Genomic DNA, 26,782 nt, shown 5'->3' with positions numbered 1-26,782 from the left:
CGGAGGGCTCAGTGCTGGTCAGTGTCGCTTGTCCCCCACCCCAGCCGTGGCTTCTGTTCCCGTGTCCGTCTAACAGAGGGGAAAGCAGAGCCCAGGCTGGTGTGGGAATGCTGCCCAAGGCCTCCCGCTGCTGGGAGCCTGATTGCCAGGCTCAGGGCGAGCACCTGCGATGGGAACTGCATGGACGGGGCCGCCCCTGAGCGCCTTTCCCGAGAGGCTCTCCATGACTGCACAGAAAACAGTGTGGAGGCCAAGGGCTAGCTCACGCCATGGAAGCTTACGCCCTGGAGAGTGTGCTGGCCTGAAGCTGGGGTGCCTGACTCCCCAGGAGCCTCTGGGCAGCCCTTGCCTCCAGACACCTGCTTCCAAAGCTGTGGACCGAGGGAGGGCGTGGCCTGGTGGCCTGGAGGGCCAGCAGCCAGCTGGCCAGGTTTGGGGTCTGTCCAGCCTTGTCCGGGGGACTTTGGGCTCTCCCCTGGCACCCTCTCCCTCCCCCAGCCCCAGAGCTCCTCCTAGAGTAAACAGAGTTGATGGGCCTCTAATGGCCCTGCACCCCCACCCCCTGGGAGAGGCTCTTTGAACCTCCCCATCCCCAGAGGCTCTCACGCACCTTGCTTCCCTGCCAGGGGCAGTGGGGGGAGAGGTGAACCCCACTGGGAGAAGCAGGAGCAGGCTGCAGAGCTGGGAGTGGGGGGCAGACCGGTGAGGAGTGGATGCACTATGTGCACTCAGGGCCGCCTGGGGGAGCACAGCCCCTGCCCCCCTTCTTTCAGTTCATCAAATGGCGCCTCCCTGCAGAGCCCAGAGGGCACCCTGCTGGCTCTTAGCTGGAGTGCCTCTGTCCTGGCCTTGGTGTGAGGGACTTGGTGTTGATTGGGTGCTGGTGTTGGGGGTGCTGGGAAGCAGAGCCAGCAGGCCTGAGGGGCTTACACTTGTGACTTTGGGGTGCAGTAGCCTGGAGAGGCTACTCCCCTGCATAGAAGTGAAGAGGATGCCTGGGAGTGGAGCCCCGGATGGCCCTCCCAGCTGAGCAGCCCTCTGTCCCCGTGGGTGAGCCTTGATCCTTGAGGGTACATGGAGACTGCCTGGGCTCTGTGAGCAGCCCCCTCACTGCTCCTAGATGGTGGTGCTCATGGACCCCAACGAGGACCCGGAGGACACACTGCGTGCACACCGATCCCGGGAGAAGACCTTCATTTTTGACACCGTTTTCGACCAGCATGCATCACAGGTACCCCCTGGCCCATGGCCTCCCACGTCCTCCCCTCAGGCCAGGCTGCCATGGTGCCCTCTCCAGGCCCTGGAGCCCCCACCCCCACCCCCCCCCCCCACAAGGACCTGGCAGGCAAGTGGCCCCATCCGAAACTTTCACTGACGAGCAGGAGGCAGCACACTGGCCACCCAGGGGCAGGTAGCGGGAGGCCCCTCCCACAGTGGCGGGGTTTCACACATCTTCTCATTCATCCGTCTAGGCGATGAGCAGTGTCCCCTCTGCCCTGTGGGAAGGACATACTCCCGCCCTGGGGGACCCCAGCCCCGGCAGGGGAGACAGGATGAGTGAGCAGGGACGAATTGGGCTCAGCGGCCAAGAGCTAGAACTGATGGACGGGTGAGGGGTCCCAGCAGGGCTTGGGCGCTCCCCCACCCTGCCGCCACACACACACAGAGGAAGAGCCCAGCCTCCCGGAGATCCCCTGAGGCCAGTGCGGGGGTTTGGACCCAGCATCAGGCCAGACTCACCAGTGCCCTTAGCTACAGATGGAAGGCCATCCAGCATGTCACCTGACCCTCACCTGTGAGACAGGTCTTGTCACCCCATGCTACAGAGGGGAGCCCTGCAGAGCAGGATTGAGCCCAGGCGCCCGGAGGCGGGACTGTCATGCGCCAGGATGATGATGTCTGGGGCTGTTTCACCCCAAGATAAAGCCTGGCGAGGGACACGGGCTCTGTGCTATGTCAGCCCTGCACCCAGGTGATTGCCCCTCCCAGGTGAAGCAGAGCCCTGAGGCCCTTCCTCGCACTCCGTGCCACCCTTCCAACTGCCTGGGAACTACCGGCTTCTGCCTGTCTGTGTCCCAGCTCCTGACGAAGCAGACTGACCTCCCCAAAGCTGGGATGGGAGATGACCACTCTCTGCCATCTGTCCCAGCTCTGGGTGAACAGGGGTCTGTGAGCAGATGCGTGCGCATTTTTAGTCTTATGTGGGGGAGGGGCTGCGGGCACCTGAAGGCCCCACAGGCTGATGTCCAGATGGCCCGCTCACTCGGCCATCCATCAGTGGCTGCACTGGGGCCTGGAGCTTGCTGGGGCTTCTCCCTGGGGCTTGGGCTCCCTCACAGCACGGTGGCCTCGGCCCCACGAAGGCAGGGTGGAAGCCGCCAGACTTAGGGGCTCGGCCACGGCCGGCACAGCGTGGAACAGGCCACTGCGGCCCCAGGGAGGGAGCCAGACTCCACATGTCAGCGGGAGGAGCCTCCAGAGCCTGTGGCCCTCCTGATTCCCTTGCTGGCCGCCCCGCTGGGCCCTGGTGGCCGAGTCTGCATGGACAGCACCGCGGGGCCTGTTGAGGACACACCCGCCACCTGATGGCCCTGGGAGCGACCTTCCCGTGGGACTTGGCTGTGGTCATAAGGAGACCCAGCCTCTGTGGAGCAGAGATTTTTACTCTGCTCCTTTACTCCCGAGATTGCAGCTGGTCGGTGACGGGAGGGACCTGGCCCTCAAGGCCTGCTGCCTGGCTGCCCCCACATGCCAAGTGCTGTCCTCGAGGGCTCGACGTGCCTTGTCTCGCGAGCTTCTCAGCAACCCTCTAAAACATATAGACCTGATCCCCATTTTACAGATGGGGAGACCAAGGCTGTCTGAGCTCACACAGGCCCGGGTCATAGATCCTGACGGTGTAAGTCCAGAGCTGAGGAAAGCAGTACGGGACGGTGCCTCTAGCTTCCATGAGCCGTGTGAGCAGCCAAGGCTATGGGGAGAATTCTGTGACATGAAGAGCAGGGTCCAGAGTGGGTGCCCTATAAGGGCATGGAGGGGGGACTGTCATTTCTGTCTAATCCAGCCAAACCTACAGCCCTGGAGGTACCCTTCCTTGAATACCCCCGTGGACAGGGAGCTCATTTCCACACCTATTGCTAGGCACTGCTGCCTTACCTGAACTGCTGCTGTCCTGAAACTCTGACCCCTCGGTGCTGGTTTTGCACCATAAAGAGGAGTCCCATCTCCATAGGCACATGGCCTGTTGTCGCTGTCCGGTCTCTGCCTTCTGTATAATTTCTCTCAGTTCCTGAGAAGCCCTGGAAAGGACTCGTCAGTGCCCAGCACCCAACGCATGTCAGGCTCTTGTTGGGAGTGGTTACACACACTCCTGCATAACCCTTCTTGGAAGCTACTCTGGGAGCCCGGCCCCGTTTCACCCCATGGGGCTGCATAGCAGGGCGGGCACAGAACCCCATGCCATGTCTACACTCCCATCCTTCTGGAGGTCCCTGGCCACGCATAGAGGGAACAGGACACTTGCAGACGTCACATGTTTGTCCTCTCTGGCAGCTACGTGCCCTGACTCTGTCTGGGCCGTGTGCTTCGCTGTCTGTCCTTCTGTTCGTCCACAGGAAGACGTGTACCGTGCCACCACCCAGCACCTAGTGGAAGGCGTCATTTCTGGATACAATGCGACAGTGTTTGCGTACGGCCCCTCAGGTACGGCTCAGGGCAGCGTCCCGCAGAGGGGACTGGGTGGCAGGAGCATGCTCTCCCCGACCACACAAAGCGCTTGCCGTGCGCCACTGTCCCTGGCTCCTTCCGTCCTGGGAGGAGCCCCCAGAGGTGTGGCCATCTCCTTTCCACATTCAGCTCGGCAGAGCTGAGTCTCAGAGAGGTAAAGTGGCCTCCCCAAGGCCACACAGCTGGGAGGAGTGAATCTGGGACTCAGCCAAAGCCTGCACCTTGCTGCCTGTGAGAACCCACAGACGTCTTCTCCGTAACAGCTGGCTGGGCCCGACACAGCTCCCCAGCACTCAGCTGCCTCTCACGTCCCGAAGGCTGGAGTCGCAGAGGGCCAAGGCAGATGGGGAGACTGAGGCCCGAGATGCGCCTTGCCCAGAGCCACAGCCTGTTTAATCCCTTCATTCAGTGGGAGTTAGGGAACGCCTACCCCGTGCCCGGTTCTGGCATTCGGGGAGCAGGTTGGGGGGTGGACGCTTTGTAACAAGAGCCGTACGATGGTCCTGTGACCAAAAAGACAACAGCAGCTCTGGCCTGGGGAGGAGCAGGTGCCCCCAGTGCCCCCCGTCCCCACCATCTGCATCCTAGCTTAGACCCCGCCCTCCCTGCATCCACGGATCCTCCCGCATGGGAGCCACCAGCCTCGGGTCTCTCTCATGCCTCCTGTGATGGGAGATGAGTGTGTCCGTGTGTCAGGACCATCTGTCCAGCACGGGTGGACGTGGGGACGGTCTCCTGGGGGCATGCCTGGGCAGGGCCAGAGCCCACTCAGGAGGCCTCGCCCGGCCGGGCGCCCTGCCATCCACAGGTGCAGGGAAGACTCACACCATGCTGGGCATGGACGCAGAGCCGGGCATCTACCTGCGGACCCTCAGCGACCTGTTCTGGGCCATCGAGACATGCGGCTGCGGGGACTGCAGTGTGTCCATGTCGTACCTGGAGGTGAGCCGCCCTCTGCCTCTGTGCCCTGTGCGCAGCAGGGTGTTCGTGCACAGAGAGCCTGTGTCGCCCCCAGATCCCCCTTGCCGGGGACCCTCAGCCCTCAGCGCGTTCCCTGCAGACGCAAGGCCCCATGATCCGTGACACCAAGCCCTCCACTTCCTCTGCACCGAAGCCGCTCAGCCTTCTGGCTTTTGTTTCCCCTCCCAGATTTACAACGAAGTGATCCGGGACCTCCTGAACCCGTCCTCAGGCTTCCTGGACCTGAGGGAAGATTCTCGGGGCAGCATCCAGATCCCGGGCATCACGGAGGTCTCCACCTCTAACGCGCAGGAGGTGAGGGTCCTGGGGTCCCCGGAGGGAGGCGGGCCTCAGACTGGGCCGCTGCGCTCCCACAGCTCACGGGGTGGAGCCGGACATACAGCTCCAGCCATTTCTGGCCGAGGGGATGCTGCGCCAGCACCCATAGCCCCCTCCCCCGGCCCGCGCTCAGGGCAGACTTCACCAATACGCCACCCATTCCCCTCCGCGGTGCCCCAGCCTGTCAGGGTCAGCTGCAGGCTTGAAGCCACTTGTCCAGAGCAGGCGTGTCGTCCACAAGCCCGCAGCCCTCTGTCTTGTCCATCCGCCCCCCACTCCCCTTGCTGGCCCACACCCCACACTGCCCTCGGGGTGGGCTTCCTGCCTGCCCGAGATCCCTGTGCCTCCTTCTTGCCCCCGGGTCCTGCACAGTGGCCTCGGGACCCGGCCACGTGCCCTTAGCAGTGCCATCGTGGGTTCAGGTCAGGGAGTGAGGCTTCCTGCTTGTTCTTCGCAATGACACTGTGTCAGTGTCCTCCTCCCAAGTGCTCCCAGCACCGCCTGGCACATGGCAGGGGCCCCACCTACCTCGCTGGCCTGATCCCCAGAGCAGTTTGCACACAAATGGGTTTCAAACCAACCCACCACCTCCAGGGAGTCCATACAACTGCAGGGGTCTGTGTGAGAGGTTCTGGGACTGCCCCTGGCTCGAGGGCACAGGCGGGCAGGAGCCCCNCCACCGTGATGTCCGGGAACACCCCTGGTTCTGGGGCACAGGCGGGAGGCCCCCCGGTGATGTCCGGGACTGCCCCTGGTTCTGGGGGCACAGGCGGGAGGCCGCCCGGCGATGTCCGGTCCACCCCTGGTTCTGGGGCCCAGGCGGACAGGAGGCCCCCTGTGATGTCTGCTGCGGGTAGAGGAGGGAAAGCGGTACAGGTGTCCGCATCTGCCATTCCTGCCTCCACCAGACAAGTTCTGTTGGCCAAGAGGACTGGTGTCCTCTCCTGCCTGTGGTTCTGCAAGGTGCACATGGCCTCTCGGAGCCCCTGCCCCTGCCCCCCAACACCCCCTGTGTCCTCAGATCATGCAGCTCCTCACCAAAGGCAACCGGCAGCGCACGCAGGAGCCCACGGCCACCAACCGGACGTCGTCCCGGTCCCACGCTGTGCTGCAGGTCACCGTGCGGCAACGGAGCCACGGCTCCCCCCTGGCGGAGGAAGTGCGCATCGGGAGGCTCTTCATGGTGGACCTGGCGGGCTCTGAGCGGGCGTCGCAGGTTCTGTCCACCCTCGCACCCGTCACGCTGTCCCCAGTCCCTCTGGCCTGTGAGCGGGGCCCCTTCTTGTCCAACCCCGCCCCGCAGAGCTGCCCGTTAGGCTACCGGCTACAGTTACGGTTACAGAGGGAGTGAATTCTCAGTGAGCACTGAGCAGCAGAGCCCACTGAGCCATGGTTTGTAAAGTCACAGCTCCCGAGTGGCAGGCTCTCTTGACACACCCTCCGAGCTCCAAGCCTCTGTGGGGAAGACGTGCATGAGCAGATGGTTACGGCTTGGGTAGGCCGTATGGAGGGTCCACACGGAGGCTGCAGGAGCCCAGAGGAGGGCATGGTGATGGTGTGGGGTCATCAGGGGTTGGGTGGAGGGTACAAGGAAGGGTGTGTCAGGTGGAGGGAACAGTATGCATAAAGCCCGGCTGTTGGGAGGACGGTGCCCAGCTTACTCCTGCCCGATGTGGCCATGCCCCAACGTGACCGTGCCCCAACACTCCCTCCGAGGGCCCCGCCTGCCCGCCCCTGAGCCCCTGGCTTGCCTAACCTTTATGGCACCTGTCGCTGGGAACAGGGCTGTGCTTACCCTCTGCTGCCCCGGAAGGCTGAGCCTTCCTCGAGGGTGGGACCCAGCCCAGGGCCAGGTGCAGAGAAGGTGCTTGACGGGGGCCAAGTCAGTCATGTTATCAACCAATGACATTTTACACGTCCCCAAAGACCAGGCCCTTAGTAGGCACAGTCCCTGTAACCCCTTCCCCCTAGCACAATGTAGGGTAGGCAGCACACGTTGGGCCGGGATCTGGTGGGGTGTAGACCCCAGCAGGGCGTGGACCCAGGCTTCAGGCATGGGGGTGTCAGGCCCAGGGGCGTCGGCCAGGATCCCTGCCTTTCGCTGCTGGGATGTTTGTGCTTCCGGTCTGCACCACGTGTTCTGTTTTCAGGGCTTTCGATCACAGAGTTGTTTCAGCATCTGTTGGCTGCCCTGCCCCTGCCGTGCCCCTGCCCTGCGGAACTGAGCAGGCCCTCGCCAGCTGCCAGAGTCAGGCTGGCATGGGATGTAGCGTGTTTGCAGAAAGTGTGTGGCATGGCAGGACATCAGGAGACAACAGCCGTGGGAAAGGTAGTCTTTACAGTCACAAGAGGAAGGGCCACAGATGCCACACAGGGCCACACGGGGAAGCCCCAGGGCTGGTCAGGAGGCCGAGGCGCATGGGCCTTGGCCAGAGTGTACTGTGGTTTCCACGGGAAGGAGTGGGGAGGCAGGGCGAGTAGGCTGAGGACCGGCCAGTCTGGGTAATTCCAGTGGGCTGGGGGCTTGAGGGCTGTCCAGGCTCTGGTCCCTGGGGGGTTAGGGCTGGGGGANCTAAGGGTCGGTTGGTTGCATTTGGAAGACGGCTCCTGGGTGAGTGGTTGGTCATCTCCAGGAACCAGCTGACCCGTGGGGGCGTGGCAGCGCCTCCAGGCTCCACAGGGGCTCCGGGTGTGAAAGCATCAGAGTACAGAGAGTACAGGCCGTGCTTGACACACAGACAGCTGTGGGTGTGACAGGTTTGTGCACGGGCAGCCCAATGTGATGAAGGTCTGGGATCTTGGCCCATTCTAGCTGGGTTTGGCCGTGTCCTCAGGGGACAAGATGGAGGGGTTTCCAAAGGGAGGTCTGGGGTCTGTGTCCTTTTCTCACTCTGCTCTGACTTGCTGTGTGCCTTTGGCCAAGCCACCTCCCCTCTCTGGACCTTGGCTTTGTTTTAGCTGTATATTCGTGTGGCCTACGTGGGCTACTTGTAGAACCTGCTTGGCTTTTGTGAGCTGTGATTTCTTCAAAGAAAATCACTCATGAAGGAGTCTCTTCCAGGGTACAAGGTCTCTGAGAAAGGCCCCCAGCTCTGTGACACAGACACATGACATGGGCTGCTGCCCTGGCTCCGGCCACACCAACAGCTCTGGTCCTACCCTGCACCAGCTCCCACTTAATGAAAACAGTAGCTGGCGTTTACTGCTTGCTTCTTTGGGCGCAGGCCCTAGCTGGCCTGTTGCACATCTTCTGCGCTGAATCCTCGCCGTAACCCTGTGAAGTTGGAAGATTGCCCCTTCTGGCAAATAAGGAAGCTGGGACAGACTGGGACATCTGTCAGAGATTTCTCAGGCCGTGCTCCCAGTTGGCTTTCTATGCCTTTAAAGAGAAAATGTTCTTTTCCCTTGATTCAAATGTACTAGAAACACAGTGCAGAAAATGTGGAAAATACAGATAAGGGGAAGAAAGAGTCCCCACGGTACCTGCCCTCAGAGGTGCTCGTGCTGACGGCAGTTTGGCGCCTCTATCCACCTTCACGTGGGCAGCCCCTGCTGTGGGCTGGGCGCTGCGGTGTCCCAGGCTCCAGGGCTATGTGGCCCCCATGGGGGCCAGGATCCCATGGGAAGCATCCAGGAAGATGTTGAGTGTGTAAAGGAGCATGGCAGCTGCCAGGGGAGTTAAGTGGTGAAGGAAAGAGGGGGCGAGGCTGGCTACCATGGCCCCTCGCTTCAGAGAGCGAGGTGGGGGTGCCCCTGCAGGAGGGGAAGGTCAGGGAGGTTCCAGCATGGGGGGGCCACCTGCATGAACTCACATGCCCGTCTGTTCCTCATCAGAGTGGGTTGTGGGGCACAGACCTCCCTTTCACCCATGTCTTACCTCATTCATTTCCCGGTGAGCAGCTTGGCCCGGCCACACCCTGCCCTGGCGGCACAGGGCTCTGTGCACAGTCCCGCCACCTACTTACAGGCCTCAGGCTGTCAGGAGAGCAGGGGTGGCCCCCTGGGTGGGAGGGGTCAGCGCACTGCGTGGACCTCATCCTCTCCTACCCAGACCCAGAACCGTGGCAAGAGGATGAAGGAGGGCGCCCACATCAACCGCTCCCTGCTGGCGCTGGGCAACTGCATCAATGCGCTCAGTGAGAAAGGCGGCAGCCGGGTGCAGTACGTGAACTTCCGGGACAGCAAGCTCACGCGCCTGCTGAAGGTACTGCTGCAACAGCTGCCTGCATCCTGTGTCATCCGGACTTCTCTGTGGGGAGCGGGAGGCCCAGACCCGGCTCCCAGGACCCCCAGGGCAGGAGAGCGCTGTAAACCCCATCCATCGCTAGTCACTGCCTGATTCCCGCTCCATCCCTCTGAGTATGCACCGGCCAGAGGCTTGCATACTCCCAGCGACAGGGAGCTCACTACCTTACTGAGGCCACCTGTCCAATCTTGGACAATCTGTCAGTGAGACCCTGTCCTCTCCACTAAGCTGGGTGCTGTCCTCTCTGTCCCATAGCAAGAGCATGAGTAAACAAATGGGCAAAGCACTAAATGCACGTCTCTGCAGGTCCAGCCTCTCTGTCTGCTCCGTTCTCATCAGAGCAGAAGTCTGATGGGGTGGCCCTGGGGCAAGTCTCACTGTGGCCTCCCCCCCGCCATGCCCCTCCCCGAGCACCACACCCTTGGTCCCTCAGGGTTTGGAGCAGGAATTCAGAGGCGAGTCCCCCCAGTGGGGCGGGCACTGGGGGGCCTGTTCGCATCACCCCCAACTCGGACCCTCTGCTGCGCAGGACGCCCTGGGAGGGAATAGCCGGACAGTGATGATCGCGCACATTAGTCCAGCCAGCACCCACTTTGAGGAGTCCCGGAGCACCCTGCTGTATGCCTATAGGGCGAAGAACATCAAGACACGGGTGAGGCCCTGCCTGTCTGCTCCCCTGCTCCCCTGCTGGCTGGATTCTCACTCGGGGCTCCCTCTGGAGCCTCCTTTCCACCCCAGGTCTCCTGGCGGCCGTGGCCCTGTGACCGCCTGCCTCCAGGCTCTGCCGCCATCTTTCCGTCTCATCTTAAGATTCTTAATCACATCTGCAAAGACCCTCTTCCCAAATGAGGCCCTGTTAGCAGGGTTCAGGGGTTCAAGATGTAGATTGACTTACCCGTTAGCCAGGCATGCTCTGAGCTCTTGCTGTCTGGGTTTACTTACCCCTTCACACCCTCTCCCTGGGAGGTAGGCCTGTCATCCTGCTTTACAGACCAGGCAGCTGGCACGGAGAGAGGCTCCAATGTTCAGGCTCCAGGGACCACACCTCGGGCCCCTCCTGCCTTTGGCTGTGGCTGTGCTCCGCGTAGAGGGTACGCACATGTCTAGTGGCCATCAAGTAAAGGGGACGCTTATGGGGATGAGCCCATCCCAAAGCGTGGCCCTGAGCTAGGCACCAGGGTGGCCCCTGCTCTCGGCCGAGCTTTGGGCATAGCAGTGGGCGAGACCGATGGGGAACCATGATTCCCACACATAGATCTGTCACTTCTGGTTGGAGCCAGTGCTCTTCATGACAGCCGCAGGGTGTGGCAAAGGAGAGTGATGGAGGAGAGAGAGTTTAGGGGGTCGGTCCAGGATGCTGGACCCCACGTGGGGAGGAGCCGTGGGTGTGCAGACTGAGGGTGTGCACACGTAAGTGTGTGTGCCTTGTGACCCGCTTCACGCTCACATCCACCAGAGGCAAACTGGGACCTGCGTGCTCCCGAATGCTGTGTCGCTGAAAGCTCCAAAGTGCCCGTCCAAGGGGACAGGGCCAGTAGGCAGGTGCATCCTTGCCAAGGACTGCTGGGTAGCCATTACAGAGGGCGGGATAGACCCGTCTAGGCAGACGGACCCCCCCCCCCCACTGCACTGGATGAGGGAAGCAAGGAAAAGAACATCTGGGGGGGGTGGTCTCTGCCAGCTCTGCTGGGGGAGCGAGTGACTCTTCGTCTCAGGGGAGTGAGTTTGAGCCCCACGTGGGGCATGGAGCCTACTTAAAATTTTTTTAAAAGAATACCAGCCCTGGTCTGATATAATTTACAGAAAAACACAAAGCCAAGCCTATTATACCACGAAACTCCACACATGTGTCTCTGTAGATATGTGTCTACCTATGGAACCACACGGAGCAAGGCCCAGGGGCACACGCCCAGGTGGTCACCATGGACACCTAAAGGGAGGGCCTTCAGGGAAGCTCTTGAAGGGTCGTTTGAATTTTCTGTATTGTGGCAAAATCCGTGTGGCATAAAAATTACCATTTTAACCAATTCTAAGTGAACAGCTCAGGAGCACTGAGCACAGTCACAATGCTGTGCGGCCATCCCCACTGCCCGTCTCCGGAATGTTCCATCTCCCCACATGGAGACCCTGTCCCCATTACACACGGACCCCCCACTCACTCCCCCGGCCCCACCATCTACTCCGTGTCTGAGTCTGACGACATCAGGACCTCATGTGGCTGGGTCCCGGTGCGTGTCCTTCTGTGTCTGGCTTGTGTCACTCAGCATTGCATTCTTGGCGTTCATCCTCATGGTGGCAGGTGTCTGAGTTTCCTGTCTTTTTAAGGCTGAGTTGCGCTATCTGAATTTTCATGACGAAAACAGGCTGGTGTGGTTGTAGCACAAACACACTCCTAGGCGGGTCAGCCTGGCTCACTCTGACCGTGGCCGTGTCCCACCCACCAGGTTAAGCGCAACCTGCTGAACTTGTCCTACCGCATCACGCAGTATGCGGACGTCATCTCCACCCTGCGCAGGGAGATTGAGCGCCTCAAGTCCAAAATCGAGAAGCAGGAGAAGAGAGGGGACCCCAGCGTCCAGGACACACAAGGTAGAGCCGAGCTCCCGGAGCCTAGGGCGCGTGGCCGTGGCTGTGGATTTCTGTCCCAGGCCGTCACGTGCTGCCCATCACTCCCTGGCCTGCAGAGCGTGGGCAGCAGCTGCCTCCTCCACCTTCTCCTAATCTCTCCCTTCTTTCCTTCTCACCCTCCCACTATTTTGTTTTTTCCTTCGTATTAGATCAGTTGTTCTTTATTTTTTTTATTTTTTTTTAAATATTTTTATTTATTTCTAGGAGAGAGAGAGAGAGACAGCATGAGCAGGGGAGGGTAAGAGAGAGAGGGAGACACAGACTCTGAAATAGGCTCCAGGCTCTGAGCTGGCAGTCAGCACAGAGCCCGACGCGGGGCTCGAACCCACGAACTGCGAGATCATGACCTAAGCGAAAGTTGGACGCTTAACCTACTAAGCCACCCAGGCGCCCCAGATCAGTTGCTCTTTAAAAACACAAACGAAAGTTGCAGAGAAAGTACAGAGTCCTCTGCCTCCCCTGATGTCAGCATCTATGTTATTTACTTATTTATTGAGGCAAAGCTACACGTAACAGAACTCACCTTTTTTTTTTAAGTTTGTTTATTTTGAGAGAGAGAGAGAGAGAATGGGGGAGGGACAGAGAGAGGGTGAGAGGGAATCCCAAGTAGACTCCAGGCTCAGCACAGAGCCCAACTTGGCACTCAGCCTCATGAACTGTGAGATCATGACCTGAGCCACACTCGAGAGTTCGATGCTTATTAACCCACCGAGCCACCTAGATGCCCCTAAAAATCTCCATCTGAATGTGCACAATTCACTGGCATTTGGAATTTCCACAGAGTCATGGGTTCAGCCCTCCATCTGGCCCCAAAGCAAACCCCGTGCCTGGCATGCACTTTTTCTCTGTCCCCTTCTCTCCCCACTGGCTTTATTTAGCCTTCCCTTAGGGGTGAGCACATCAGCGCTTTTCCATAAAGTTATAGAATTAATCAGTAAGTTAAAGTAACCATAAGAACGGCAGTAAGGAAGTGTGCATATGTACATAGACACGCACATACTACACAGACACGTTCTCTTGGCTAATTGAGGCTTTGCCGTAGTAAATAAAGATAGTTTGAAAATCAGCAAGAAAGAATAATTGGTCCAAAGCTGAGGAAAATAACGGGCTACTCAGAGAATTCCTAGTGGCTGATAAACATAGGAGAAGATTCTTAATTGCGTTAGGAAACAGAAAACATTGAGACAAATTTCCCTTGTGGGATTGGCTACAGTTAAAACGCCAGGTCGCAGTAAGTGGATGGTATAAAGTACAGTCTGTAAGTGGCAGCTGACACTCCTACCAGGAACGTGAATCAGCGTGTGTGGGGGCAGCCGGCCTACCATCTGTGCAAACTGGCAGCGGTGTGCTCTGCGCCTCAGCCCTCCATGCCTCAGCCCTCCACGCCTGTGCCCGGGTGCCTGTGGGATGGGGAGTGCCCTTTGAAGGGGGCGCGACCCGCACCCTGGGGCGACCCCCATGGCAGTTGTGGAGGGTGGGGTGGGCCCATCTGTGCAGCTGGGCCCTCGAGGGCATGTCGCCTGGCCCTGGTCCAATCCATTCACCCGCCACAGGCCCCACGTGTGTCTCTACTTACACGCACGGGCACAGCCCCCGCAGAACACGATTCTGAAGGACACACATGCATTGGTTGCCGTGGTTTCCTATGGGTGGATATCTGGAATTTGGGGGGCAAAGACCAGATGATGAAGAGGGGCTTCAGTCTTGACCTATAATTCGAATTTTTCTGACAGGATTGCATTCCCATATTGCTCATGCACATACCACGTATTATAAAACCGTGGTACTGTGTGTTCACGACACACAACTTGCTGCACGCTGCCAAGTACAGGAGAAACCAGGCCTCAGCTGCAGGCCCGCAGTGCGGGGCTGGTTCCCACCTGACTCTTCAGTCAATGAGCACATGCACCCACCACCCTACATGCGCCCCACAACCGGTGGGGGAATCATGCTCCTCACTACTGGTTGGGGGCCTGCTATGGAATGGGCACCCTTCTCAGCGAGGTCCAGATGGCCCTGTCCTCAAGCAGCGTGCACTCTCATGGATGGGAGGGAGACAGCAATGAGTGGGATGGGGTGTGAGACCGTGAAGCTGGGCAGGGTGGGAGTTGGAGGCGAGGAGGCCATTGGAGCTCAGCCGTGTGCAGGGGCCTCTCTGAGGAGGTGGCCTCTCGCTGTGTTAAGGAAAGAGCCATACACAGACTGGGGGCCAGAGTCTTCTGGCCGAGGGGACAGCACGTGTAAAGGGCCTGGGGAGGAGAGCAGGGGCGGGGGTATGGCTAGTGCTGAACCGGAGCCCGGGCTTATCCTGAGCGTAAGGGCCCAGGGAGGCCCAGCAGGTGAGCAGGGGAGCGATGTCAGGGACCCCCTTGAGATGTGCAGTCGGAAGTAGAAGCCAGACCACATGAGAGAGCAGTTTTCTTCCGTGTGTTGCCTGGGAGGATTCCCCGTGGTGATGGCTTAACCCGGCGGACATGGCAGGGGTCGAGGGGAGGCCCAGGGCGACCATCGCGGACCGCCGTGAGTGCCCAGGAAAGGAGGCGGGTTGAAAATGCTCATGGTCTGTAATGGGATTTCCAGCCCTGGGGGTGGGGGGGCGGAGAGAAAGGCCGTCAGGGTGGGGCAGAGCCACCGCTGCAGCCGCTCCGGTGACCCGCAGGGGGCGCCGTGGAGGTGGGTCCCGGAGGACAGGCGTCAATACCGCAGCCTCTGAGGGTTGGGGAGTCAGCAAGCATAAGGAGAGGGCCGTGCGGAGGAGAAACTGCGGGACTAAGCATGGATGCCATCCCTGGGGAAGGGACAGTGGCATCGGGAGCCCTGGCCAGAGGGTCTGTGGGTTTCTGCTCCCGTCCGCTGTTCTCTCCTTCCTCGCACCAGCTGTGGGTTTAGTTTATTCTCCCTTTCCTGGTTCCCCGAGGTCACTGCCATCATTTTGCTGTGTACCCATCTGGGTTGTGCTCCCCAGAGAGGAACAGCTGGTTTATAAGCATGCGTGTGCGAGGGGCAGGGGCGTGGCTTCACGTTTTTACCTCACGACGCCAGCCTGTAGCTGTGCCCGGGGTTTCTCATGCAGCCGTGTGTCCTGGGGCCGCCCATCTCTACACGGTCCGCCCATCTCTACACGGTCCGCCCCTTCTCGCGGTGGCAGAGCGGTCCACAGGCCCACACTAGAGCCTGCAGTATCTCGTACCCTTCCACGGGCACTTTGGGGCTTTCTAGTTACACGGACGCCTCTTTCTCTCACTTCTCTCCGGTGACTCGGAGGCTCGGTTTCTGTTGGAGCAAGAGGGTGAGGGGGCCAAACAGGAGGGGCTGTCATTGAAGGCAGCTGAATCCCAGGGGACCAGTGGAGGGCTGGGGGGCTGCAAGTGTGGAGGGCAGCGCTGTCGTGGAGAATTTGCAGAGCTAGCTGTTGGCCTGGGTCCTTGGGCTTCATCAGGGCCGGGGGTCAGCTGGGATGCCTGGTAAGAGGGCCTTCACCCTGATGGCCTCCTAATTAGTGGGACTGGTCCTAGGTGGTCTGCAGTGGGGAGATGGGCAGTGTCCTGAGGGGGGTGTTGTCAGGGTGAGCCTGGAGGGCATCGCTGGCTTCCCTGGGGTCCCTCTCTGGCACACCTGGGGCAGCACTATGGCACGCCGGGATCATTATGAGTATTCACGGGATACCAAGTACTCCCCAGAAGCCTTGCTCGGTTATCTGGATGCACTGTGTATTTCACCCACCTCCCATCGCTTGACCACTGCCCTCAGGTCAGAGCAACGGGCTGCACGTGTCCCGAGTGGAGCTCCCAGTGGGGCAGTCAGGGACCACGATCAGTGAATCATGACAGCCATTAGTTAGGAACTTATGTGGAAACGAAAGGACAAAACTAGTTTGTTCTGTAGACCTTACATCCTACCAGGAAAGGGAGATGTCAAACATTTATCACAAAGTGTTTATCAATTATCAATATCGAGGACTATGAAGGAGAAGGTATGATGTTATCAGAACAAGTGGCAGGTGGACCCAGATTGAGAATCTTGGAGGGTTTCCCTGAGGAAGTGAGGTCTGAACTCAGATAGCTAGCCCAGCCACACCTCTCCTTGGATTCCTGAGACTCAAATCCAGGTAACCTGACCCCAAACCAGGCAAGGAAACTATGTAAATCATCCACCCAGTTATCTATCTATTCATCCATCCATCCATCCATCCATCATCTACTCGTCAATCCATCTATCCATTGTTCACCCATTCATCTATCCATTTTCATCTACTCATCCATCTATCCATCCACTCCATCCATCCATCCATCCATAGATGTACATAGAGCTTCTCCTTGGGTCAGACCCTGTGTTGGTGGGCAACCATAGAGTTTGATCCTGGCTTGGGTGGTGCTGCTTCTGGCACAGCTGGCTCTCTTCCTGTCCCTAGTCAGGATCCCCTTGCACGACGGAGAGGACAGCCGCCAGCAGATGAACAAAATCCGGGCACAGCTCATCGGGGCCTTCAAGGAGCAGCTGGAGATGCGGCGCAGCCTGGTGGAGCTGGAGAACACCAATATAGAGCTGCATGTGGACCTGTCCCGCCACCTGCTGACCATTGCAGAGTGAGTGCTCCCACTTCCCTGGGCTGGGGTGCCTCCCTCCCTGTGGGCAGGGGGCCAGCCAGGACATGAGGGGTGCTGGTGGGAGCTCCTGTGTGCCCTCATCAGCACCTCTCTACTGCCTGCAGGGCCCCGGCAGGGACTTTGGTGAAGGGCACCCCCACTCCGCAGGCAGGACTCCTGGCCCAGTCCCTCCCTGCTCTCCTGGCCCTGGCGCTAAGCTGGGCCAGGTGGCAGCAGGCTTCCAGGTGCCTTCGGTGTTTTTGTCTCAGGCTGGAGTCCAGAGCTGGCCTGGCAGGTTAGGGTCGACCCCATTTTACAGCAGAGGATTTTGAAGCTCGGAGGGGATGTGGGTTTGCCCAAGACTGCACAGTCACGGGCCCAGAATGCTTCTACCATTCCACACATACTTGCCATTTGTACCTCCCATGAGTAGCCTGACCATGTGTGGAGGGGCTGATCGTGCAATTTGTCATCCAGAGCGGGACAAGTTTGGGGCGAGACAACGTGGTTTACAATAGCGTGTCGTCACTGCCCTGGGCAAACAGGGACACCCACAACTCTGCCTGCAGGAGCTTACATTCAACTCTGGGGTCCCCATCCAATCTCTGTCACCTCCTCCCGACATTTCTCCTCCTCCTCCCCCCCTCCCCGCTCCTTCCTCTCTGTCCGTTTTCTGAGTTATACAAATGGCGTGATGCCCACACGGGAGGGATTCTGGGAACAGGAAGCGCTCTCCTTCCCTCTGTTGCTCCCAGACCTGCTCCTCTCTTCCTGCAGTTCCCCCACGGTGCCCATGGCAGCTCAGACCCAGCCTGGAGCCCTGGTGTGCACCTTTGCGGGTTTCCTCTGTGTGGGAGCCATCACAGCTAAGCCTCAGAACCTCAGTGTGCTATTGCCATCCAAGTTCTAAGGCTGAGGGGGACAGGCTTAGCAGGGACGGGCAGCCTGCAGGTGGCCTGAGGTCCGCACCTCTGTTTGTACACACAGAGGAGGTGGGGCAGCAGACCCACCTGTGTCCCACTGTCAACCCCTGGGCCTGCGGGCAGACCGGCCGGGGCGGGGGCCAGCACCCTGACCCCTGCCCCCTCTGTTGTGGCTGTAGCTGGGAGCGGGAGAAGAGCCAGCACCTCACGCACAAGGCCAGGGCGGCAGAGAGGGACGAGGGACTGGCAGAGGCCGACGCGGACGAGGGCGAGTCCACGGAGCCGCACGAGGTGGCCCTGGCCAGAGAGGAGGTCAGCGTGCTTCTGGCTGAGCAGAGGAGAGCTGCGGCCCTCAAGGTGGGGGCAGGGGCTACCCGCGCACGGTGCACCCACTGCTTGCCTCCCGGGCCCCGTGACAGCAGTCCACCCAGAAGGGCCGGCCACAACTGTACTGTAGATGGAACCAGGCTCCACGGGCTGAGATTCACCATCCCAAGTCCCCAGGGGGCGGGGGGAGCAGTGCTGGATGTGACCTCGGCTGACCACAGAGCCCATGACCTCTGTCCACAGGGCCCTGGGACTCAGAGTGCAGGATGGGGGTGCCGCGGGGACCGAGGGGCCGCGGGGGTCAGTGCACAGGATGGTGGTGCCAGGTGGGCAGAGGGGCCATGGGGGTCAGTGAGCAGGATGGGGGTGCCCAGGGGGACCGAGGGGCCACACGGCAGCTCGCCTGCCTATCTGCAGACACAGCCGCCACCTCTGCTGGGGAGGACAGAGCCCTCAGCCCCACGGGGTCCTGTGGGCATGCTTCACACACTCTCTTTCGGCCTCTCACTCAGTTGTTCCTGAGTCGGTCCTAAGGCACGTGAAGGAGGGGGACAGGGGACACAGCCACAGGGAGCCTGGTTCCTCCTGGGGAAGGAAGGGCTAGCTGCTTACCTGAGCTGCTCATGCAGGAGCTGGTGCTCTCACGGTCCTGGCAGCAGACTGGCAGAGTCGGCACCACTGGGGAGCCGGAAGTGCCTGGCAGTCAGACGTCCACAGGCAGAGGAAGCACCAACGCCACCATGCGCTGAGAGCAGGTGGCACTCGTGTCCCTTCAGAGCAGTGCAGCCAGACCCACACATCCTCACGGGCCGTGTGCGCCCAGGCAGACAGGAGGCTACGTGGTCTCACCTCGAAAGACCTCTGGTTTTAGGAGTAGGAGAAAGGCCTTTTGCTGAAGGCAGTGACATGCATCAGCAGAGAGCATGAGTACAGAGCTCAGAGGTGGATCCGGAGCTGCCGCCTAGCATGGATTACAAGTCCATTCTTAGTGCGTTAATCAGTCGATTGAAGACAAATTGACATTTTAAGCGTCCAGTGCAGGGCCAGGCCTGAGGATGTAAACACGGGTAAGACCCTGTCTGTGACTGAAGCTGTCAGGCTGCCGGATTCTTCTCCACCCACCTGATGCCACAGTGCGTTGCAGGGCAGCACAGTAACCAACCTGTGGACAGGCTGCGAGGGGCTCGGGGAGGGACTGCTGATGTAGCGGGGGCGGGGAGGACTCAGGCAGAAGAGGAGGACCATGCCAGGGAGCAGAGCCTAGTCCCCCAGTCGCCCCTCCCCATCCTGGAGAGGAAGACGTGAAAGGCTGGAGGAGCCCTTTGGTCTGTGCCAGGGGCCATCATCCCCCTGTGCCTGGGGCCGTGGTTCTGGGGGCAGGTGCGCGAGTCGGGGTTTCCCACAGAGGACACACGGCCAGTGGTGAGTCCTAGGGGGTGTTCTAAATGCGTGTGAGGCATGGCAGGGCCAGGACACCAGGAGACGACCACCATGGGNTTGGGGGCTGTCCCGGCTCTGGTCCCTGAGGGGTTAGGGCTGGGGGACAGAGGCCCAGAGTGTGAGGTGGGCGGGGCATGTGCTGAGGGTCGGTTGGTCTGCATTTGAGAAGTGTGCTCCTTGAGTGAGTGGTTTAGGATCCTCAGGAACTGGCTGACCAGGGGAGGGGCCGTCCCTCTAGGGACTGCAAGGGTCCAGGTGCAAAAGCACCAGGACATGGGGCCATGGCCACACGTCCTCAGGCCCGACAGGTCGCCTCGTGTTTCCCCGAGTTTGATCAGCCAAAGTGGAGCCCGCAGGAGCAAGCAGATGGGGGAGTGGAGCCCCCAGGCACCGGCCCTGAGCCCCCCGGGCCCTCCACCAGGCAGGGCTGGAGCAGCGTCTGGCCAACGCCAAGGAGAAGGCCTCACAGCTGGAGAAGCTGCTACCTGCAGGGGCAAGCAGCGAGGACCAGCGGGAGGTGGTGCGGCTGCTGTGCCGAGCGCATGAGCTAGAGGTGGAGAACACAGAACTGCAGGCTGACAGCTTATGCCGGCGGAGCCTGCTGTGCCAGAAGGACTTCGTGATCCAGCGCTACCACCAGCACCGGCTACTGTGCGAGCAGCTGCTCCGGGACCAGCGGCAGCTGATCGAGGGTGAGGCTGACCGGCGGCACCCGGGAAGCGTGCGTGGGGGGGCGGTGCTCGTGCTCAGGCCCCGGGCTCCCCCACAGACCCCCCCCACACTGCGCCCTGTGACAACAGCCCACGCCCGCCCCCACACTCCCTGACCCCTGCAGGCGGCGGCCTCGCAGTGCCCGCATCCCTGGACCAGCGGTACCATCTGCTCCTGCGGGAGCTGGGTGCCGGCTCGCTGAACCGCCTGCTGCTGCTGCACTCGGTCATGTCCAGCTCCCTGCGGGTGAGTCCCCTGGGGGCCTAGGCCAGTGCCCGCTGTCCCCTCTTGCCCACCCCGGCCCCACAAGGGCACTGACCCTGAGTCAGAAAGAGGATACTGGGGAAGCCCCCTGCACCAGGCCCAAGAGCCAGCAGCGCTGGACGGGCCGAGCCGGTGGCCGGGGTGCGGGGTATGGGGAGGTGGCCCCCACTGGACCCTGGCCTCTTCACCGGCAGGCCTGTGACCCTGGGCTGCTGCAGACCCTGTGCGGGAGACAGGACGCTGATGGGGAGGAGCCTGAGTGTGGGGTGGACCTCGGTGCCACGGTGACCCAGGGAGCAGTGTGGTTTTAGGTGTCTCCTGCATGCCGGATGTCATCTGGGGCCTGTGTGGGGACTCCCTGGGGAAGAGGCCTGGGGAGGGAGCTCTGCTCCCTGTCACATGAACCCTGTTTCCCCAGCTCTCCCCCAGCCCTGAGCAAAGAGGGCGCCTCGGCTTCACCTTTTCAGGAGAGAACCGGAGAGCCCCCCGGCTTGGGGCAGAGTGGGCGAGGGGCAGGAGCCCACACGTGTGGTGTGGGGAGGGCCCCAGGGATCCGACCGCATATAAAGCTTCCCACCCCTGATTAGAGGTCCCAGATACCCACATGGTCTGTGCCAAGGGCTCCTCACTTCCCTGGCTCTGCCAGCTCGGTCCCCACGCAGCCGTCTGGTTCCCCGCCCTCACTACTGCAGTGGGACCTCCTCCCCACTTTCCCGCCCATTCTGTAGTACAGGTCAGCGTCCCCAGGACCACCTGCAGGTTCCCTTCTCGAGGACTCCCAGAGCTCAGAAAAGGTGTTACCCAAAACTGGAACTGTGTCCCCGTTAAACCCTCCTCCCGCAGCCCACTGTCTACTCTGTCTCCTTGTCCTTTTGTGCCTGGCTTACTTCACTGAGCACAGTGCCCTCGTCCATCCTTGCTGGAGCAAGTGTCAGGATGTGTGTCCTTTATGAGGCTGAGTGGCTGGAGCTCACTGTGTTTATCCAATTGTGGGCTGACGGATTGGGTGCTTAAACCTCCTGGCTCTTGTGAACGACGCTGCCGTGAACATGGTTGTCAGGGAATCTGCTCGCAGTCGTTGGGGTGGATAAGTGGGATTTCTGGGTCACAGGGGGACTCATTGTGTCTCCTTGAGAGCCTGTGGACTTTTGAGAGCGCTCGGGCAGACGTCTGCCTCATGGACCATTTTTGCTCCAGGGTCAAGGCTGTGCCTTGGTGGTCCCTGGTGCTCGCCCTTGCCCAGAGCCTGCTCTCTGTGTCTGTGCTGGGGAGACCTGGCCAGAAGGGAGCTAGGGCTCCCTGCCGGGTGGCTTCCTCCCATCAAGGGTGGCCAGCAGGAAAGGGCCCTCTCTGGGGCCCCTCAGGGATCTCCACTTGACGACATGGCTTGCCTGTGTCCAGGGTCCGTGCCGCCTCCCCAGCTCCCTGTCTCTTCCCAGGATGGCTCGGTTCTGAGTAAGTCCCCTGTGCCGCCAGAGGAGGCTAGCCGGGACTGGCCAGACGACAGGCAGGACCTCCCATGGGGCGCCCAGTTTGAGCTGCCACCGATGCTGCTGGAGGCGGACAGGTACCCAACTTTTTCCTCTCCCAGCCCGCATCGCTGCGCCCCTCCCCCTGGGCCGGGCCATGGAGTGTGACAGGAGGGGGGAGGGCGTGTCTGGCCCAGGGTCGTGGCCCGGCATCAGCACAGTGTCTGTCGAAGTCCCTTCCCTGTGGGGTTGGGACGAATCAGTGCATCCTGGGAGGTGCTTGCCGGGAGGGTGCTGGAAAGGCCGTTTCCACTTCACACGCAGTGTCAGCCTCCTCGCCTCTGTTTACCTGTTGCTCCTGAGTCTTCCAGCCCCCAAGACAGACTCCCAGACTCTCCTGGTGATAATGCTCAGCGTCTTGTGGGTGCGCATCATGGCTGATGCAGCTCGGGCTGCGTCCTGGCCTGCAGACAGCCACCCCCTTGCTGTGTGCTCACGTGGTGGAGCCCCCGCCCCCATAAGGACACAGCCCTGCCGTCTGGGCCCTGCACGCCGATCCCCTTTAGCCGGTATCAGCTCCTGGAGCCCATACTCCAGACCCAGTAACGCCAGGGGTGAGGGCTTCCACGTGGGGACTTGGGGAGGACACATCCACCATCACAAACTTTGTGACAGGTCCCCGCCCAAATGTCATATGCAGTTTGAAATCTGGGACACCTCCCTCCATAAGCACCCTCCCTGGAGGAATGACTGCTACTTCCTACCTAGAGTTGAATTTCTCCAGTTTTGCCCCAAATACCTTTGCAGCAGGTTTGTCTAAATTGGGAGCAGTGAAGGCCCAGATGCTGCATGTGGCTGTAACGCAGGCTTAACCTGTGCCCTTTGGGGTAAGGAAGTCAGCGGGGCTCCAGCCTGGGTGCGTGCATGCCTGTCTGTGTGTGTGTGTGTGCACACGGGTACATTTGTACACTCACACAGGTGTGCCTGTGTGTCTTATGTGTGCATGTACATATGTACATGTGAGTTTATGCGGGTGCATGTGTGCAAGTGTGTGCATGGACCTATACACCTGTGTGAGTTTTGTGTGGGTGTATGTGTACGTGTGTGTGCATGTATGTATGTACCTGTGTGAGTTTTGTGTGGGTGCACGTGTGTGCATGTTTGCGCCTGTGTGCGTGCGTACAAAGCCCCCCTCCACCACCACCACCCCCATCAGGACTAGACGCCCCTGGGCACCCCTGCCTGGACCTGCTGCTCAGCGCCCTGATGAGGGAAGGCAGGTGTCAACCCCTCTGAGATGGAGGTCACTGTAGGTCGGTTGCAAAGGGAGCCTGGGGCCCCCACCTCCAATCCTCAGCCTAGAGGGGAGGGGGCTGTGCCTCGCCTCGTGCTGGCCCACTCCTGTAGCTGCAGCCCGGACTGGTGGGACAGAGGGGCCATGCTGCCTGTAGGCCGTGAGCTGGAGCGCTGGCACCATGCTGCAGACAGCCCAAAGCTGTGTCCCTGCAGACGGCCAGGCCAGCGCCCCCCGCGGCCTCACCTCTGGCACCCGAGCCAGGCTCACGGCAATCGGTGAGGCCCAGCGCATGTGCCCTACCATGGTGGAGGCCCGCATGGGCAGTTGGCGGCCCGCCCTCACATCAGACTGAGCAGGGATTGATAGCTGGCTATGCCAGCCACCCACGCCATGGTCCTGGTCAAGTGGCCAGCTGCCCTGAGCCTCAGGTGCCCCATATGTAGGCGGGGTCGATAGTACCTCCCTGCAGGGCTGCACGTGTCCGGCGCAGTGGGGACACAGTAGACAGAGCTGCCCTTATGGTGACGACCAAATGCGAGGCCTCTCACGTCAGCAGGACCCAGTACGGGAGTTAGGCTTCCCCCTGTATCTCTTCTACTTCCCGGTTGCCATTGGTCCTGACTCAGACTGCTTTCGGCTGCAAGTAACAGAATTCTCAGTAACATTGATCCAGTGTAAACAGGCGTGTGTCACCTGACGAGAGTTTGGAAGATGAGTGGACTTGGGGCCTTTATTTAAATGACTTGATGAGGCCCATTTCCCTGGCATGTAAATGATTGTCTCCCCTTAGGGTCAAATAGGCTGCCACAGCTCCATAGATCACACCTTCATATAACCACACCTAAAGGAGGAAGGGAGGGAGAGCTGGCCTTTCTTTTTCATCTGGGAGAAAAGTCCCTTCCAGAAGCTTCCCCACTAGATGTCACTAAGTCATTTGATCCCCTGATCTCTCCTGGGCCAGTTCCCCACAGAGAAGGGAAGGAGGACCCTAACGGGTATGGGCCGACCATGACCTGTGTCTTTGGGCTGGACACGTTGTTACACGGAGTAATGTGGGGGCTTGTTACGCAGGTAGGAGGGGTGGCCGTTGGGGAGGTGAGCAGAGTATTGGCCTGACCTCACCACGTACTCACTGAGCATTTGTGCAGGGAGAGATCACGATAGACATGGTCCCTACCCTACAGGGGCAGGTGGGGAGAGGGTACACATGGCTCCCTGACCCCAGGGGGATTCTCATGGCGGCGTGCCAAGTCTGGAGCTAGCGTTGGCAGGCATGCCTGCCCAAGCCAGACATGGCCTCAGCAGCAGGGCCCTGCTGCTCCGGTCTTGTTCCATGGGGCCCAGTGCCTTGCCTGGGGTTCCCTGGGAGGAAGTAAGGGCACGGGAGTGCAGACCCAGTGTTTGCCGTTGGCTTGGACTCCTGGCCACGGTGCCAGGCAGCCTGCACCCTGCTCACAGCACCCCAGTGCCCTCGCTGGTTCATGCAGTGCTTAAACACAGCTCAGGTCGTCACCGTTCTGATCTCACCAATGAGACAGTAGAGGTCAGGAGCCCGAGGCCCCGCGTCAGGGAGCCTGGGTTTGACGCGTGATGCCCTGTTCTTACACAGATGACCTGACTCGACGGAGGGCTAGGAAACCCTGTTCTTTCACAGTAGATCCAGTAGGACCAGGGAAAATTCTGGCTGGAAGATTGTCTGAGGTCCCTTCCCCTTCCAACAGCCAACGTCTTCCACGCAAGGTCCTGGGCCATCTCCCATGTCTCTGTTCCACCCTCCTCTCCTTGCTGGGACCCGGATGTGCCAAGCCAGCCCCTGCCCCAGGGCCTTTGCCCATGCTGTTCCCCTGCCTGGCAAGGTCTTCTGCAAGCACTCGGCATAGCTCTTTCATCACCATTCTTTGGGCCTTGGCTTAGATGTTTTCTCCTGTTCTGTTTCTACCACAGTCAATCTAATGGCAGCTGGGTGTGCTGCGGTTCAGTTCTGGCACAATCACATAGTGTCGGCATCAGACCCCACCAGTTAGGGCCTCCATCCCCAACAAGATTGTTCCCGTATCAGAAGCCACCTGCAGGTGGAGTCCCTGGACCACCTGCCCCTCTGTCCAGCTGACCACACCTTCAGGGGGTCCTGGGCCCCTCAGGTGTGACAAGGACCCAGAGCTCATGCTCCCAGCATGGCCTGACCTTGGCAGGGTGCAGACGCCACTTACCCTGGCCCGACGTAGGCAGCGGCATCCTGGGGTTCAGTCTCAGCCTTCCTGGGCTGGAAGAAGGGCCAAGAGGCCCTGGCAGCTGGCTCAGCTGCTGCCCCTGTGTGTCCCCCACAGCGGTGGCTACAAGTCGTCACAAGCCACACCATCAAAAACGCTGGCAAAGCAGGATTCCCTTCTCCCTCCGTCATCCCTCCGCATCCTGCTGACCCCTCCAGCTCATGAGGTAGGTGCGCGGCTAGGCTCCCAGGAGGCCTTCCTGCCCCCACGGAGCCATGGGGGGTGGGGGCACAGCTGTCAGGAATCTCTTGGCCGGTGGGGGGGAGGACTTGGGGAAAAAGGGAGGCTGTGACTATTCACACGCTGGTAATTGGGGCTTTTCCTACGAACTGTCCTTAAGAAGCTGCCAGTCTCACGATTACCAGTAATAGCTTGAGTGGTCGTACTCTGGGTCACTGCCCCACAGGAAGTTCAGGTCTGCAGGAGAAGCCCTGTCCGTGACTAGGGATGGCTCCTAAGTACCCATGGGTGGGGCGACCCACTCCTCCAGGGTGTCTGGGCCCAGGGACTGGCTTCACCCCCCTTCCTGGGCTGTCCTCCCACAGCCAGAAACCTTCTCCCCACAAGTGAACCTCTTGCTCGAGTCACTGACTCTGAGTCTGCTTCTGGGGACCCAGCCTGGGGCAGGCCAACAGGGTGGCCCAGTGACGTCTGACCATCCACTGACGCTGGTCTCCCGCAGCACTTGAGCCCCCTGAGTGTGAAGAGTTTGGTTTCCAAGCTGGGCCTCCCCGCTGGCCTGGACCTGGGTGCCTCGCGGATGGCAGCGGAGGCCGGCGGCCAGGCCCTGAGCACTCAGGCCCCCGAGGAGATGGCCACGAGCACCAAGGGCATTGCTCTGATCGCGGCCACCCGGCGCTCCAAGGTGCAGGACCGTGAGGGTGGCGGCGGCCACCCCTCCCTCCACCTTCCCGAGGACATGGCCCTGGACTCCAGGGACCCGAGCCCTGCAGACGGGAGGTGGCCCCACGCCAGCCTGGGCCGGGACCATTCTGCGGAGAGGAAGGCCAGGAGGAGGCGGTCACCCTCGCTCACCTGGAGTGTGCGGCCGGTGGGTAGACGTGGCCAGCCTCCCAGCCCGGTTGCAGGGTCCGGCTGGGACGGTGGAGCAGGAGGGTGGCGGTGGACGCGGGAGGGCCCTGGGTGCGGAGGAGGCACAGGGAGGACGCTTGCACCCCCCATCAGAAGTAGCATGCAGGCGCATGCAGATCACCTTCTGATCCCGTGTCCTTCCTTAACGTCCTTCCACGCTCCCAAGTGCCTTCATGGCATCTGGTTTTCACCTCGAGAGGGTGTCTTGCTTGGCTCTAATACGCATCAGCTTGGCCGTAACTGAGCCACCAATCGCTGTCCACCGTGAGGCGTCCCTCTCCCGCCGGAGCCCAGCCCCTGGCCTGGCGGCACGGCCCTCCTCCAACACCTGCCGGGACAGACTCCATACGCAGCCCTGTTTCAGGGCCACTTAGGTTGTTTGCTCCCTGTTCTGTGGCCAAGGGGTTGCCTTTAATTTCTGACCACTATCTGTGGTGTGTCGGCCCCCCTCTGTGGATAGCATTCCTCGTTTCCAGCTACTTTCTCGGGATACTGTGCGGTGCT

At 60.6% G+C, this 26,782-nt stretch overlaps 1 protein-coding gene across 1 annotated transcript in view; it reads left to right on the top strand.

Moving 5' to 3' along the window:
• LOC144227251 (kinesin-like protein KIF19) overlaps positions 1 to 25,875 on the top strand; it is a 30,183-nt gene extending 4,308 nt beyond the window's left edge. Inside the window, exons 4-21 of the mRNA XM_077758849.1 lie at positions 1,121 to 1,231; positions 3,615 to 3,702; positions 4,535 to 4,668; positions 4,876 to 5,001; positions 6,047 to 6,241; positions 9,077 to 9,229; positions 9,801 to 9,923; positions 11,716 to 11,860; positions 16,311 to 16,485; positions 16,611 to 16,730; positions 17,588 to 17,765; positions 19,597 to 19,867; positions 20,011 to 20,132; positions 20,345 to 20,434; positions 21,590 to 21,717; positions 23,027 to 23,191; positions 25,244 to 25,352; positions 25,732 to 25,875. Coding sequence (XP_077614975.1) covers positions 1,121 to 1,231; positions 3,615 to 3,702; positions 4,535 to 4,668; positions 4,876 to 5,001; positions 6,047 to 6,241; positions 9,077 to 9,229; positions 9,801 to 9,923; positions 11,716 to 11,860; positions 16,311 to 16,485; positions 16,611 to 16,730; positions 17,588 to 17,765; positions 19,597 to 19,867; positions 20,011 to 20,132; positions 20,345 to 20,434; positions 21,590 to 21,717; positions 23,027 to 23,191; positions 25,244 to 25,352; positions 25,732 to 25,875 — 2,577 coding nt within the window. The remainder of the gene's footprint in view (positions 1 to 1,120; positions 1,232 to 3,614; positions 3,703 to 4,534; positions 4,669 to 4,875; positions 5,002 to 6,046; positions 6,242 to 9,076; positions 9,230 to 9,800; positions 9,924 to 11,715; positions 11,861 to 16,310; positions 16,486 to 16,610; positions 16,731 to 17,587; positions 17,766 to 19,596; positions 19,868 to 20,010; positions 20,133 to 20,344; positions 20,435 to 21,589; positions 21,718 to 23,026; positions 23,192 to 25,243; positions 25,353 to 25,731) is intronic.
• Positions 25,876 to 26,782: the final 907 nt, after the last annotated feature.

Source organism: Crocuta crocuta, unplaced genomic scaffold (assembly GCF_008692635.1).
Source record: "Crocuta crocuta isolate KB4526 unplaced genomic scaffold, BGI_CrCroc_1.0 scaffold273, whole genome shotgun sequence".
NCBI classification, from domain to species: domain Eukaryota; kingdom Metazoa; phylum Chordata; class Mammalia; order Carnivora; family Hyaenidae; genus Crocuta; species Crocuta crocuta.
The sequence above is the reverse complement of the archived record's forward strand: the minus strand, read 5'-3'. Positions and strand labels throughout refer to the sequence as shown.